General features: G+C 40.6%; 1 protein-coding gene across 1 annotated transcript in view; it reads right to left on the bottom strand.

Annotated features, from left to right (window-relative positions):
- Positions 1-14857, bottom strand: part of LOC121180621 (alpha-1,6-mannosylglycoprotein 6-beta-N-acetylglucosaminyltransferase B-like) — a 98602-nt gene that overhangs the window by 40008 nt on the left and 43737 nt on the right. The window contains exons 7-8 of the mRNA XM_041036203.1: positions 12277-12441; positions 5965-6134 (exon numbers count right to left, since the gene is read on the bottom strand). Of these exons, the coding sequence (XP_040892137.1) occupies positions 5965-6134; positions 12277-12441 (335 nt within the window). The remainder of the gene's footprint in view (positions 1-5964; positions 6135-12276; positions 12442-14857) is intronic.

Here is a 14857-nt window from a genome sequence, read left to right as displayed (position 1 = left end):
TAAAAAGAAAAACTTAAAGAGGTTTTATGGTACAGATGAAAGCTAAAGTGCAAAAGATTTATGAACCGACGGCCTTTATAGCATCTGTTAACTGTTATTAAGAGTGGTACAAAAACTGATCTCAGCCACCAGAGAGAACTGAACCATTATCTTGTCTCTCTGTGGCCCAGGAAGTCCTGACTCAGCAGCCTGAGAGAAACTTGTAAAGAAACACACATGAGCAGAAAACAGCAACATTAAGTCGCCAAAGCAGCGTTACTTCATAACTGCATTAACTCATATCAGCAGCATTAAATCACAGCAAAAGAATTTACTTATATCACTAACATTAAATCATAACACTACCATTAACTAACAACAGCAGCCATCAGCATTCAAAGACTCTTCGAGGGAAGGGGCAGAATGACAAAGGGGCACTTCTAACTGTGTACATGTTTAGCCAGCAATGTCATACCAAAGAGGCCCTAAAGCTTAACAGAACACCCAGGTAGGTTAACTACAGGTGCAAGTTTGTGGAGCTGAGGGGCACTTGGGCTGACCAAAGAGGAACCGAAGAGCCTCATGTGCCCATCAAGTGCCCAAGTGATGTAACATTGGGAGAAAGTGAACCATGACACTGGCAGGTACTTGGGGGCCAGTTGGTACAAGCAGATTAGAAACCACCAATCCAATACACAACACTACAAAACATGCAGTCCTTTGCTCTGCAACCTTTCTTAATAGTCATTGCGTTACATGCGATCAGGAGTAGCCCACAATGCTCTGATGGCACACGATATGCCACAGGGGAAAGCAAAAAAACCCTCCACATTTCTGTAGTGCTCAAAACACTACTAAAATAAAAAAAATAAAAATAAAAACACCTTACAGATCTGAAAGGAAGGTCTGAATGACTGCGAATCCCTACAGTAGGCCTTATATCCGTCCCGTACCACTATCCAATTATCAGCACATCTCAGGGACAAAAGAGAGTCGATGCTTTTAGTTTCTTCACTTCTACTCTCTCCTTTACTGTACTGGAGGTGTTGATTGGCTGTTACGCTGTCTCTCTCCACCTCCAAACCCAAACAGCCCAGAGTCATGGAGTCTGATCTCCATGGCAACTATGAAATTACCTGTATTTGGGATGAGACTGTGAAACCTGACACCTCAAGTTTGAAAAAGGGATGGAAAGGGAGCGCATTAAAAAGGAAGTAATGGAGAGTGTGGGAAGAGATCAAACATTTAAAGCCTATAGCCTTTGTTTGGGTTTTAAATTGCTCAACCTGACTAAATTTAACACTGTTGTGCTATACAAACGTAAAACACGGTATAAGTTTGGAAAAACGTAAGCACTTAATGCTCAGCAACACCAACACTGGACCCTCGAGTTTCAAGAAATCTTTGCACCCTTCAGTGGACAAATAAGAAAGGAAACAAACTCCAGTGCGACAAACAATGTTCATAAAGAATCCTATAAAATCTGATCAATTTAACACTTGAACACTTTTCAGCAGCAACAGCCACGAAATTCAATCCACTTCCTGATTTGTCTCATTCATTGCTTTTCACTGGTTTTCACAGATTGCCTTTGTCAGCTGTCCCATAATGCCACGATGATGCACGTCAAAACACATGCTCCTATTGTTTTCTATGTAAGGCACCACACGCATTGCACCAGAAAAGCAGCACTTTTATCCCATTTGTTCCCTGGTTCTTCACATCCAAGGTTATGTTACTGTATAATGACTACTTCCTCTGTCCACATGGTGTTTCAAGTGTGTGCTATGGGCTGTGCACTGCAAAAAGCCATTGATTTTTTTTATGCTGTATCAGATTCTTTCATCTTTCAATTAAACTGAACTTTCTATCACTTTACAGTAGTGACAGGATCCAACAGAAAGGTGCTAGCCATCCACCATCACAACGACTGCTGCAGCTCTTAGAGATCTGGAACCTCCGCTCTGTAACGTAGAGCAGACGGAGCCCTGTCTTTTCTCCCACTCACACTAATACATCTCAGGTGCCTTTCCAATCTAATTGGCACCAAATTCAGCCTGTCAAGCTGCTCCGTTAGCCCACACTGTGCGCAGTGCACACTCAGCAGAGATGCAAAAATCTGCATTGAATTAACTCATGTTTGTGTGCTGCTGTGTGTGGGCAAGTAAATGGTGCAAGTGAAATTTCTGCTTTGTGAATAAATGAAAGAGAGGCCAAAATTCAAAACAATGAGATGGTGACAGTAAGCCTTCCAAAAAAAAAAAAAGAAAAAAAAGAAATCCATTGCAAAGAACCATTATTTGCATATTTGAATAACAAAACTCCTGCCCCACCTCAACAGATGCCAACTCAGCACTTTTCTAAACTCCCTTTTCGTCCCTGTTCTCCCCCATAGGCTTCTCCATACACATTTTCTCATGAGTCCATCCACCAGCCGCACAGTGACAGTGTTATGAGAGAGAAAAGTCTCTGCTCTGTCACATAAAAAGGGAGATTATATGTTTATGATTCCCTGTGCCATTATGTCACTGCAGTCCTACACGACAACATAATCACCTTCATACAGAAATCTATAGAGCTTTTCATCTCTGCCCTCAGAATTCAGCTCAGTTCAGTAAGTATAATACATCACAAGTTATATCAATAGAAGTTGTTTTTGTCTACATGCTCTGGTTTATTTTCATTCTCAGGCATTGCCCATGGACCACAGTAGATTACAGAGTCTCTCTGTGCTGTGTTCATGCCTCTCTAGTGAATAATGTCCAGCCGCTTGACCACAGTACAGACTGGAAACTACAAGCCACGGTGTATGTTATATACAGTAACACAACTCCAGCCCTAATCAGCCCCTCAGTGGCCAATTACAGCAACTCTCTGCACCCTCCTTAGCCAATCACAACTCTTAGTTGTGGCCATGAAATCAATATATCCCAGACTATGTGCACATACACACAGAGCCACACAGGAGACTGTGGAGTTGTGGAGTCGTAGAGGTGCATGGACTCCGGGCACTTTTTGTTCGGTTTTGTTCTAACACTGGTCAGCGTTGCCCAAAGGAAAGCAAAGCTGCTTCCAAATCTGTGTTTGGACTCAACTTCCACTAAAACAGCCTCTTTGGGACAATCGTTGTCTGCCTGCCTGGTTTTCCATTTGTCTCATTCAGCCTACCTGTCCAGACTGTCAGATCATTTCCCTGTATTTTTATCTTTGTGTGTCTGTCTGGTTCCATCTCTCCACCTTTCTGTCTTTGGGGAAAAATGTTCAAAATGTCTAACCTGCTGTCTATGTCTTTTTGCACATTCCTGGGGATGGAAACAACGGGGGAAGTAAAGTATGTCTATAGAAATGGGCAATATTGGGAACAAGTGAGAGAAAGAAGGTGCTGAGGGAAACTACTTTCAAACTACACAGGAGTGCTGACCGAGGAATAAATAAACACAGCAAGTGTCAGACATTTTGAAATTCTGAAGGAATTATTTACCCAAAACAATGCAATGGGACATTGTTTATCTATCAGCATGCCTCTTTACCTCCATCACACCAGCACACAATACTTTTATTTGATAGCACAATGAATCAGCATCAGCAGCAACAATGAGATCAACACAAGACATCCGTTTGGAAAAACTATATGACATAAAATTTTACCAATGCTGATTTGCATCTGAGGGATACTTTGTGTGAAATGTTGTTGACTGTGAGACATGATGGTGTGACGTTGTTACATAGAGTGCAAGGTAATCACTATGGCTACCATGCTTCCTGTCTGTTTAAAGTGTGAAATAACAAAAGCATGAAAACAATGTTCTTACCCTCAGTGCATTTCAACACAATAAAGACAACATTATCAGATTTGTCTCAACATGAGACATAAGAAAGGAACGCACACCAGTCTCATTTTTCTAGTAAAACTGTGTGACAGCTAAACTGCATAATTGCCTTTGCTCAGCTGTATCTCTCTTTTTTTTTGTCTTACTGAAAGTAGGGACCTGAGGAAATGAGTGTGAGAACAAAAAAAGGTGACACATCAACAAAAAAATGACTGGACACACTGTATAAATCCTCTCTATTGCACTTTCCTGCAGCAAACCATGAGTAGATTGACATCAGGACTGAGTCGGGATCCAAATGCAGTCTGAAGAAAGATTAGACTGTGTCTGAGTAATCCAAAGCTAAAAGCTATTTTTCCTTCTCAAAGCCATTCCATGTGGGTGAGGTGGACAAAATAATTCTTCATGCTGGTATGTTAGATTATGCTGCACAGTCTCTAAAAACATTGCAGCCCGGGTTGTGAGAAAGACCAATTTTAAAATGTGGGTCCCAAGATACTACAGTGACGCACACGCAGTTAAAACGAGCCTGCCATCGATTTCAAATCTGACAACTGAACTCAGCCTTGTGTGTGTCCCTGCCATCTCTAAACTCATTTTTTAAGTGTACAATTCCTTTAGATTTTTCCACTCTCTCCTGCTCCCTGCAGAGAGGTTATATGTCTACAAAATGACTGCCAAAGGCTGGGAGTCAATACAATACTTCTTCAATGATTTGTGAGAGTTGTCACACGCAATGCTCAGTGTAAAATGCAGAGTACTGCAGGGTCTCTAAAGACATCATTATATTGATCTATACGCTATACCTGTGTCACAGCAATGATCAGTGATGACAGAAAGACAAAGACCATTGGCCCAATCAAGGCTGAACAAAGACGTTGCCCATCTACAGTGTGATTCAGCTGTCTTCTCACACTCATACCTATTCATAATTCTGCTGTTCAACATTAGCCATCCATCTTCAGCCTGACAGCCTGTGGGATTTATTCAGTCTCGGCCATGAAGTAGATATTGCCGAGCCTGGACAGAACAAGCCTGAGGGATCTTTCCCAACAGGATAGATTTACATCCACCCCCCCCATCTGTGTATGTGTGTGTTGGCTATACAGCTGTATCCGTCAGCAGAAACATGTAAGCGTGCTGACGCAGGGGATAAAAAGAGACACCAATGCAGTCACACTGACAGGAAGCTGTGGAGTGCGTCAATATGAGATCAATACAGCAACAAATATATCAACAGGACCTTAGGGCCCTCATGCCTAATCTTTGGGTTAAGTGGGAATGGGGTGTAATTAGAGCACAATGCTCTCTTACACAAATTGAATAGAATATGTGGAGTACAAGAGCAGAGTGATAATGAGAGGATTGTAAAAGGCCCCTGGTTTGTTGTCAGAGCTATTGTCAAGGGTTCTTTTGTGGCATAATAACAGAAGGTCTACACTTTACTATCTTTCCAACTATTTTAGTATTTTTATTTTGATTTTATAAATTGATCTTGCAAGTTCTATTTTGTTTTATGTTTTACATTTTTGCACAAATTTTTGATTTTGCCACTCACTGTCATTTATAATAATAATGATAAAAAATAAATGTTCAATTTATATAGCAGATTTAGTTACAAAGTGCTTTACCAGACAAAACAAAAACAATTGGGAAGGAAATATATGAGCAAAATTTCTTTAAATAAGGTAGAGCAAAATAAAACAGAACATTCTAAAATGATTAAAATTATCGATAAAATTAGAAACAGGAGAATGACTTCATAAAATAAGAAGTTTAAAGAAGTGACGGCAAAATTCGGCAAAAGTCAGGGCCCCAAAGAGTGGGGGCCCTGACAGAACAGACCCGGTCACCTTTGGCTCTTAGATGAGATTGTGGAGTGGCTAGCACAGCCTTAGCTGAGGACCTCAGGTTGCGACAGGGCACATCTGGTGCCAGAAGAGGCACTGAAAGTCATCTTCAAGATCTTCAAATATTGACATAATGTAATTAGTCAACTGGAGAAATGTCACTGACAGGCCCCTCTTAATACCATCTCAGATGGAGGTTTATTCAAGTTTCAGCACTAAATCCTTGATCATGAACAATTTTACAAACCAATCAACCACAAATACGTCCAGTGTTGGTTTGATACAGTTAGCACATAGCAACTCACCCCTGTAGCTCCTTGACCGACATGGAAATCTTGAGGTTATGTCCCAGAACATGAAGGGCGGTGAGGATGTCAGCCCACTGGACCATCTCTCCCAGTGGACCCCCCTTCAGCACCTTGGGGCTGAAAACATCTCCAGACTCCTCTGTTAGAAAGCCTACATGGACCAGGATCTGAAGAAAGACAGGGACATATTGTGGCAGAGAGTTGAAATAAAAGTCTGTGGAGGAATGAAAACATTCCTCTTCCTTTAATAAACTATTTACTAACATTAACAAAATGAATCTCAATACAATCTACTAATTATAAAATGATGTTAGGCTGTTAACTCCTTTGCGAGTTAACACCGTTATTCTAATTTGACATTTGAAAGTGGCATTTCTGAACTCAAAGTAGTAATAACTCCATTTACTGTGTAGTGTAGATAATATAATTGAAAACATCCAGCCATTCCTCACATGCAATAATAATGTGCATCTGTTCAATGTACATACTTTACAGGCGACTGATTGATGATACTCATAAAGTATATATTGTACAGTACATTTAATTTAATCTGATTTATATTACTTATAAAGTATGTGTGCGTTCTGAGTAAAGTTAAGCTCCTTGAAAGTTAAGCTTCTGCAGTTCAAACTGTTTTAATGAGTTTGAGGATTAGAATCATTTGAATTTCAGACTCTTCCAAAAGGAAATTATGGAAACTGAAAAGTAATTCTTTGAAATCCTTTATGAATTATCCCTTCATGTGCCAATGGAATAGCATGCACATGAAGAAATACATGATTATGGACTTCACTGTACAACTCATCTTATATGCACTGTATGTTCATACAGATAACCGCTGTAACTAATTCCTGGGCAACCAATCAGAAAATCCCTTTTGTTTTACAACATCATATAACACATGTGAAGGTTTATATGTTGCACTTTTACACAACTTTGCCCAAACAGGTTCCGGTCCTGTCATGCATGTGCACCTAGCAACTCCATAATTAGTGCAACCCACCGAGAAATGAGCAACACGTAGCTTTTTTACAGCGGATTAGACGCAGTCATGTCCAAACGTTGCTCTGCTGAGTAATCCTGATTAGCTAACGCAGCATGAACACCTCCCGCTGCTTTTGCTGGCAAATGCAGCCAACAACTTTCACCATGCAACATACATAATGAGCTTAGGGTCAACTGTGTGGAGTTGGCTAGAAACTTTTGATGGCGATTGCTTGCTATGTCTCCCTCTGCAAGTGTATGCGCGTTCTGTGTCTGTACCTTCACAGCAGTGGAGGTAAATGATGAAAAGCCTCCAAGAGCTTTTTACAAGTGTGCTGCAGTGCACTCTGGTATTACTCTCTTCCCCTCTCCATCATGTCTCATTAGCCCCTATGCGCTAAAGTGAAGTTTACTGTCGGAGCCAACACTTCACACAAAACAAACATGCCCTGCCCCTACATATCACATATTTCATGATCCTGTAACCCGTATGGAAGTATATAATATAGTTAAATGTTTTGAAAACTGTTTTGAGAGGTCGTGTATTATAGCTGTATACGTGCAGTACAAATGCTATAGTCATTCCACTGATGTCCCATAGTTAACATGTACAGAATGTGTGTAAAACATTAGACAATGGTGTGTATGCAGCAGAGTCAAGCTCCAGTGAGACTCCAGCTGGCGTGAAAAATCCCCTGATTTAATAAGCCTGCTCTATTAACTTCTGCTTCATAAAAGAAGATAAGTGAAATTTAATTACAGTTTGGGTGGCAGATGGCAAGAGTGAGAATTCATGGCACCAATACTATTCACTCTCTTGACTTGGTGGTGGTGGTGGAGCACACAAACACTGGCGACCACGCAAAAATGGAGACAGAAGGAGCTGCATTTCACATACTGGCAGCAGCACAGTAACGCTGCTAAATAAATATGAGAAATATCACAGAGTGGCAGCGGAGCTGAATAACTGTGGATTGGATCCTATAAACCTGGCATCCACACAGAGAGGCATAGTTAATAGGGAGAGAGGTAAGGGTGCTTCGCAAAACCTGGCAACTTGCACCCAAGATCTAAACTGCTGAGGAGGGATTTCACTTTCTCTCTAATAGGCAGTATTTATCTCCATTTGCTAATGCTAATTCTGCCGTATGGGAACAAAATTAGAGTGGAGTTCAATGAAACATATCAGAACAACGCTGGAGAAGTAACCTTTATATCACAGAGTAGGAATCAATAGCTTGAGCAGAGAGGCGAGAGAAACTAGTGTGGGTGGCTCGCACAGTGTTTTTTTTTTTGGTGCAGATCACCGGTACACACTCTCACCGCCAACACAGTCTTGCATATTTGTTCATGCGCTTGCTTGAAAGCGAACAGGTGGAAAAGCCACACAATGGGAAGTGAACAAGAGAGGGAGTAACTCTGAAGCTAAGGCTGCACTTCCTAATAAACTCCTGTATCACTGCCAGCTGCCTCCCTCGGGAAACTGATCACACGCGAGTGAGTGGAGCTCTTTATGCAGTGGACTTGTAGTACTCCCAGATGGTGTGTGTGCTGATGGATTTTGGAATATTGTTAGTTTTTGTTTGTTTGCGAGCATTTTTTTCCCACACTGACATACATCAATGAACTCCAGTCAGAATGCGGTGTGTGTTTGTGGATGTTTGTGTGTCTTTCGCAGTGGATGCCTGCACACTCACCGTGAGCTCGGGGGATTCTCAACAGGATCTAAAGCTGCTCTGTACTGTCAATGTCCCGTGGGGATTGAACACAAAGACCTGCCAAACCCACTGAGACAGACAGAGAGGTACAATAACAAGGCACTCGTGCTCAAATCTCTCGCTCACCTGTACAACGCCCCTTCTGCCTACGTGTGTTCGAAACTTTAATGCCACAAGTCAAGGTTTTTTCACCATATTTTCCCTGTTCTGAGTGTTGTTTCCTAGTTATATAACTTGGATTATATTTTGGAAAAGGAAATCTTTTGTCTTTCATGCACTGATGTTAGGAATGTTGTTGTGTAGTATGAGTGTGTGTCTGAGGAAAAATCCTTGGAAAGTCCTTGCGTACATACGAGAGCAGAAATGGCTCTCAAGGATGTGATACCACTCCACTGCTCTGCTCCACTCCACTCATCACTAACAGGCTAACAACAGAAGAATGCTAATGCTTGTCTCAGCATCTGTAAGCGCAGGACTTTGCATGAATGCATGTGTGTTTGAGTGTGTGTGCAACTCTGTTCGTTCATGCACTGTGGCCCTTATGAAGGTCGCAGCTGTCCGATGGAAGGCCACGGGTGGCCATACAAGCTGGCACTGCCAGCCATCACTACTCTACCCTTAATTTCACCTTCTCTCTCAGCCACTTCTACAGACGACTTTCTCTTCTTCATTTCTCCTCACGTCTTTCCTCCTTCCCTTAGTGTCAAATTCTTCCGGCCTGCTTCCTTGTCCTCCTCTTTCCTTCTTACTTTTACTTTTTCTTAGTCCCCCCCTCATCACTTCACCTTCCATATCCCATTAGTCTCCTCCACTGTCTGCACTTCATCAACCAGAGGTCAATTAACTCTCAAGAGGGCAGACACAGGGAGAAGGGAAATTAACAGTTTGGCATATGCTGACAAACTCACTAAATGTGCATGCTCAGTGCACACCAAGCAGGCACAGATGCACACAAAGTTACTTGCTGAGACACTTCAACTAACAGGCAGAGAGTGCACTGTCACAGGTTAACAGGATAAGTGTCTTTGAGTCTGTTTCCTAAAAACCTTTCCATTACGCCATGATTTAGCTGAATGTCTCCTTTGATGTGCAGAAAAAAAGAGAACAGCAATTTGTTTTATATTATATTTATACACAAAATGTTCCATTAGCTACGTTATAACGGATGAATGGGTTGACCCAGGCTTTTAATTTAGTTTGATAACAACACCTGAAAAAAAAAGAAGAGTTCTATCAGATGTGTAACTGCTTTGAAAGTGAAGTGCAGCAAAAGGTTGATTGCATTCTTTCTGAACTTCACAAGCATTGAGGAAATAGGCAGATTAGTCACAAAATGAAAGCGATTTCCAAGAATATTTAACACAGACTTCATCTTCTTCATCACACACCACGGCACAAAATCTCTCAAATGTCTATGTCTGAAAAATATTTGACTGGAGAAAATCTATTCTGCTCTGAGTCTCAGGTAAAAAAAAACCCAAACTCTTCATAATTGCATTTCTCAAGTTTCCAATCGCTCTCATGCGTACACACGCACCTCCCTGTTTCTTGTCCTTGTGTCTGCAGCTGACAGTTAAAAAGAATCATCTTGCTTCTCTCTTGATCCTTTCTCCCCCCACCCTTGCCTCTGTGCTCTACTAATTTACTTGTTTTCTGAGTAAACATCTACTCTGCTTACAGTCAAAGATGGAGCTAAACAAGGAAACAGAACTGAATCAACAGAGCCCCATTGGAATTGTAAAGACTGCGAACTCAAGCAGAATTCTAAAGTCGCTATTGGAAGTGGGGATTTTGTCAAAGGCAAAGGTTAGGTGAGTACAGAGCCTTAGTCATTTCACATCAGACAGTTTTTTCTGAGGTCAGAGTTAATTAAAATCAAACAGTGCTCCCTTTCTCAATGTTGCAGTTAGTGCTTATTTTAAAGTTTAAATGAATCTTCCTGCGTGGGAGGAAAGTAACAGTCAAAAATGGTAAATTTGACTGGAAGAGACTGAGATTTCATTTTCAAATAAAATGCAAGAGATTCTGCCTTCGGCTTATATTGCAGTGATATCCAATTAGCAGTCAAGCACACACACACACACACACACACACACACACACACACACACACACACACACACACACACACACAGACCCAAACAGGCACAAAAGCACACATTTTTACTTCCGTTTCTAATTATTGTGATAAACAGTGTTTGACAGCCAAGGCTAACTCTTACAAACACCAGGACATCTGCTGTTGAGATAGCAGCAGTATGTCGTAAGGCATATAGGCCGTCGAAACAGCCACAGAACCACGATAGAGGATAACAAATCCCCTCAGTGCACTACAAGAAAAGAGAACATCAATCACAGTGACGGAGGACTATTTCCACCCTTGTTAACTTATTTTAGAGAGAGATGGGGGCAGAGAGAAACATTTTGGAGAGAAGAAGCAGAATGTGTGCTCAATCTGCCTTCTCACATCAACTCATTCACTTATCGTTATTTTCTTAACTAAAAGATTATGAGTCTGCTCGGAACAGGAAAAGGAAAGTAATAGGTAGGAAGGCCTGGCCAACCTAAAATGTAGTGGTGCGAAAGGTTACACGCTGCAAGACTCCTGAAGTTTTAATCACAGGGAGCTTTTGTTGACATTTGGAAAAGTAAGCCTTTAAATTACAACCTTAGTTTTTTTATTTTAAACCAATTTTTAATGGAATTGCCAGTAATCACAGGCAACCTGAATCTCCGGTCTTTGCTGCTTGCACATCTCAGCTGTGCCTCATGACTCCCCTATCTACCTCCATCAGCCCTTTCCTAATCCGTATTCTACAGTATCCTTCCCCACCATCATCCATCCCCCTCTTGTGCTTCCTTTCTCATCTTATTCTTCTTCCTCTGACACTAGCACATGCTTCGCATCTTGTCATAATTCCAATCATTCATCATCATCCTTCCTTACCCCCTATCTCCCTTTCTTTCTCTCTTTCTTTTTTTTACAAGCTACAAGCAGGAAGTAGCCAAACCCATACCGTGCAGTTTTAATACCAACCAAAAAGGGGTTTAACAATTTAACAGTATGATACTGGAATAATTTTTTATTTTACAGTATACAGTTTTGAGAGCTATTTTTGAATTGATATATAAAGACACACCAGTTACAGAAGAAGAATGTCAACTGCAGTGATGAATGACAACCTATCATTACCTCCTCTATCATTTTTCTCCTACCAGCTATTATCATTCAAATGGCGAACCTTCAAAATGCATCTGAAAAGGCTTTTTGTGTCTAACAACTTGAGTGGAAAACAGTGTTTGCCATAACTATTACCTATGAAACAAAATGTTTTTAGCTAACCTTGACTCACCCATTTTACTGTAAGGCATTTATAGATCACTTTGAGTCCTGAACATATTTATGCTCTCAAGACTGTTTTGTCTGGTAGTGTAAGGTGCACTATGTACATTAATGTTTTTCATGTCTTTCCTCAGCCGCACTTTGCGTTTAGCCATGATAGAAAGACATGTTATTATCGTGCCTGATCACGGTCAAAAGAGTGTGAAACATTTCTCCCAGCATCCCATCACCCCTCATCAGTTTCTCTCTCCAGACCTTCTCTTACCTTCTTCTGGTCCCTCCATCGTTGCTCCAGCTTTGCATCCAGGCGGTTGGCGGCCGTTGCCCACTGCTGTGCGAGGCGGCGTATTCGGCGCTTCATGAAGCTGAGGGATTCCTTGCCTGTCCCAACCTGGTCCAGAAGTACAGAGAGATCTGTGCGGAAAGCAGCCTGGGGGCAGGGGGAAGGGGTGGTTGGGTAGAGGTGTGATGGATAGAAAAGTAAAAGGGGAGACAGAATTAGAGAATGGGTAATGGGAATGGTCCTTTAGCATTTGGATTTTAGCATCAATATTACTACTCCCAAGTAGTCTTGCCTTGTTAGTGGCATGGTTCTAGGGATGGCAGTGTCAGTAGAAACTTTGTACAGACATTCATGATGAATCCTACTGTCTTTGGTGAGCCACTCATTTTTCAGAGTGAACTGTCTCAACAACTGTTGGACAGATTGCCATGTATTTTTTTTAAGATAGAGGGAAAAGAGGAGAGTGTCATCTGCAGATTTAAAAACGTCAGCTGATGTAACCTGTACATATAAATCTTCTTCTTGTATGTGATGGTAATTCTGTATTCTCTGTAAATGCAGGAAAACACTGACTGGCGGATCTTTAAAAGAAGGAGCAATTTTGCAACATGATGCAATATTTGCCTTGTCAACTATAACATTTTAGAGGACACGTTTTTTTTTTTCAAGAAAAATCGTGTCCCAAGGGAACCTTGCTCACTTTACTACTTTGAGGCTGGCTTTAGTTTCGCTTGTCAAACAAATGTATGGAAAGAAGTTACAACTGCATGCACTGCATTTTCAAAACAGTGAAGCTTTTTCTACTCTCAAAACAACCTTGGCTCAGTCCTGCTTGAGTGCAAGAAACGCAAAGAGTGTGTAATCCACCGTTCGGTAATTTGGGTCACAGAGTAAGATGGAGATATCAGTCTTCGTTTACCCTGACATTCTGCTTTACCTCATGAAAATTTCACTGCTACTACAAATAAAGTGTAAAAGGCAAGGTGAAATTAAACAAACACAAATATAACTCACACACCCCACTTTAATAACTATTTTAAACATTCATGATTGCCTTGTGTTCCCAAACAAACAATGCAAAAAGGCTGACAAAGCCTCTGTAACTGAGAACAATACCAACCACTGTATTCAGAATGTGTGTGTGTGTGGTTAAGACTTTTCTTATTTCGTTTGGTGAACATCCAAATCCAAAAGCACCTCATTATCACTGCACAGACTTTGCCCCAGAGGGCACCTTCAGCTGTATTGTGTCATCAATGTGAGGAATAAAGTAGTTAATATTAAAATAGAAGCCACATCATTGCCCTGCACTCAAAAGTAGTCATTGCTGGTAACAGTAAAAGTGAGAATGACATTTAGCATTTCTTTCCAAAGGTAAACAAGGAGAACTAGGGCAGACTGTCACAACCCGGACTCTATATGTATCCATGTCGAGATAATAACTTTATAGACTAATAAGTATATAAACAGATACTTAGATAGACTATTAATACACACACACACAATATGTTAATAGTCTTTAAATAGTATTTCTTTGTGTATAAGGTGTTAAAGTTTTGGACTATTCCATGACCTCAAAGTCAATGTTGAGAAAAATAGAGGGTAGAAGATAATGATGAGGGAGATCAGGCCTGTTTTAACTGGTTGAAAGTGAACAGGGTCAAATGAAGGTTAACTATTATGTAGTGATGGGGGAAAACTGCTAAAGCGCCTAATTACTGAACAGCGTCTTCTCAGAAAAAGACTGCTATCCTGCTGCTTTTGATTGTCACTATGGACATGTGATTGACAATTTGATGACCACTAATAACCGCTCTTGTTGTTTTTAATTTTCTGTCCTTGCTGTTATTAAAGGCTGTCTAAAGCAGAAGACGCAAAGGCAACAATTTGACATGAATAACAGAGTCAGAAAAATATCTTTGACGGTATTTTTGTTTTGTAAAAATGTCATTTTCTCTTTTCTTTTCCTCTCAGTCTTCATTTTTCTAAAACATTTAATACTGAAGCAAGCAATTAACATTTAAGGTCACAGACTACTGAATGGATGTTGCTTTAGCTGTTAACAGCTTAGGAAACTTAACAATGCAGGGCTTATAAGAAGGGCAAGCAACTACATGTTGTTAACATGTTTTGTTCATCTCATGAGATAAAAATCATAGATGGTCTTAGATGTTATGACACCATGCATTTGGTTTTTCTAATTAAAATCCTGTGCATTTTTCTCATCCCAAAAACACTGTAAGGAAGACCAAAAAAGTCCCAAATAATCTACAGTGGCCTAAAGGGGACAGTAGTTATATCCTTTGTTTAACGTACGACAGCTAAATAAAAAAATGTGAACACACAGTAAAAGTTGCTTGTAATTATCAGCTGCATTCTTTGGCCCTAATTTCTACTTTCACAGTATTTTAACTGTTACCCTGATTCTCCAGTAATTTGTAGGTAAAGGCACTAGCTAACTAGCTATTGGAGAGACCAATATTTTGTCCACGGAACAGTGGGTGGCAAAGGTCCTCAGCTGTTCTAAATCTGATGACAGATTTTTACATTTAAACAGGACTAA

The sequence above is a fragment of the Toxotes jaculatrix genome, chromosome 4, assembly GCF_017976425.1.
Source record: "Toxotes jaculatrix isolate fToxJac2 chromosome 4, fToxJac2.pri, whole genome shotgun sequence".
NCBI classification, from domain to species: Eukaryota; Metazoa; Chordata; class Actinopteri; family Toxotidae; genus Toxotes; species Toxotes jaculatrix.
The sequence above is the reverse complement of the archived record's forward strand: the minus strand, read 5'-3'. Positions and strand labels throughout refer to the sequence as shown.